Here is a 1,478-nt window from a genome sequence, read left to right on the forward strand (position 1 = left end):
CCCCCCCAGTAACAGTATGAGTAGCCTACTACTACCTCATCTTCAAGTCTCTTAGCCTCTTTAAGACTTGCATTATCACATACCTTGTATATATCAGGATACATACGTCTTATCTATTATAGTAGTAACGATCGCACCAACAAATACTGTATCATTATACCTCTCTAATCCGGGCTATTGCTTTAGCAGCATCATCAATGTTATTAGTAGCTAGTGCCTCTTTACAGATATGTATAGTATCATGCATTGTTATAACACTCTGGGCTAAGTCTTGAGCTTCTTGTAGAGCACATTTGGTATTATCCAACTCCTCAACTCTTGATGATAATGAACAAGCTGTTTGTGATAGTTCCGATACTTCTGCTTCTAATCGTATTATCTATAATACATATTATGATGCTTACCAACATCAACAAAAACGACAACAACAACGACAACAACAACAACAACGACAACGACAACAACGATAACAATAACAATAACAAGAAGAGCGAGAGGAACGATAGACTATTACTTTCTCCTGCAATTCCACATTATCATAGACGCTTCGTTGATTGGTCCTCAACATGAAAGTTTTTGGATACGTTGGGAGAAGAGAAGCTAGAGTTGAGATCCAACCTTTTGGAGGGCGGGGACGAGAAAAAAGAGGATGTTAGAGTCAAGGCTGATGTGTGCTTGTGTTTACGGACAATGTGTAGGGATCGCGCCCTACGCGCTCGCCCTTGTAATCGTTATCGTCTGATCACTTATATTCGCTCGCCATCGATCGCGCTATGCACGTATGCGCACTGTGTGATCATGAACTTAGGATAAGTAGAGTTACAACTCCTTTTTGATCCTTCTCACTCGGCTGCCCTTCCACGAAGGTCTGCCCTTGTTGTGAAGTTCGACTACGCTATCCACCGAAGTCTGGCTACTAGTTGTGTTGCCCAGTAACAGGCACAACATTCTGGTAGCAGCTCCTTGTTGATCGACGACGAGCCCAATGACGAATAATACTGGTGATAATCACCCCCAGGTTGATGAAGCCGCCCCCTTGAGGATTAGTCTCTCGATGCCCCCTGCTTTCGACGGTATCTCCGGTAGCTTTAAGGATTGGCTAAGACGCTATGAACAATGTGCCCTTGCCGCCGGATGGTCCACTGGACAGCAGGCAGAACGCCTTGGTCTGTACTTGAAGGAACCCTTTCTCTCTGGTTGGGATGCTTATGCTAAGAAGGTGAACTTCGAGGAAGACAAGAAGTCCCTCCTGAAGATATTTGATCATGTCCGTCCCCACCAAGCCCTGAAACAGTTCCAAGAGCTACGCTGGTCCAAGGGTCAGCACCCTGCCCTCTATGCTGCAGCTCTACAACGACACCTCAACCGGTACTATACCAAGGAGAAGTTCCCTGAGCTCTCTGAAGCGGACAGGACTAAGAACATGGAGGAGATGATCATCGACCGACTGAAGGCAGATCTACCCCCCCATGGTCCGG

General features: G+C 45.8%; 2 protein-coding genes across 2 annotated transcripts in view; both read right to left on the reverse strand.

The window, feature by feature from the left end:
• The window catches only part of Pmar_PMAR021460 (hypothetical protein), a gene marked incomplete at both ends in the record, with an annotated part of 721 nt that extends 474 nt beyond the window's left edge, over positions 1 to 247 (reverse strand). Inside the window, 2 exons of the mRNA XM_002786802.1 lie at positions 36 to 113; positions 161 to 247. Of these exons, the coding sequence (XP_002786848.1) occupies positions 36 to 113; positions 161 to 247 (165 nt within the window). The remainder of the gene's footprint in view (positions 1 to 35; positions 114 to 160) is intronic.
• Positions 248 to 264: 17 nt separating this feature from the next.
• On the reverse strand, positions 265 to 568 carry Pmar_PMAR021461 (hypothetical protein; the record flags this gene model as incomplete). The annotated part of the gene is made up of 2 exons (XM_002786803.1): positions 265 to 366; positions 515 to 568. The coding sequence occupies 2 exons, from the start codon at positions 566 to 568 to the stop codon at positions 265 to 267; spliced, it is 156 nt and encodes a 51-aa protein (XP_002786849.1).
• Positions 569 to 1,478: the final 910 nt, after the last annotated feature.

The sequence above is a fragment of the Perkinsus marinus genome, assembly GCF_000006405.1.
Source record: "Perkinsus marinus ATCC 50983 genomic scaffold scf_1104296930994, whole genome shotgun sequence".
Lineage (NCBI taxonomy): Eukaryota > Perkinsozoa > Perkinsida > Perkinsidae > Perkinsus > Perkinsus marinus.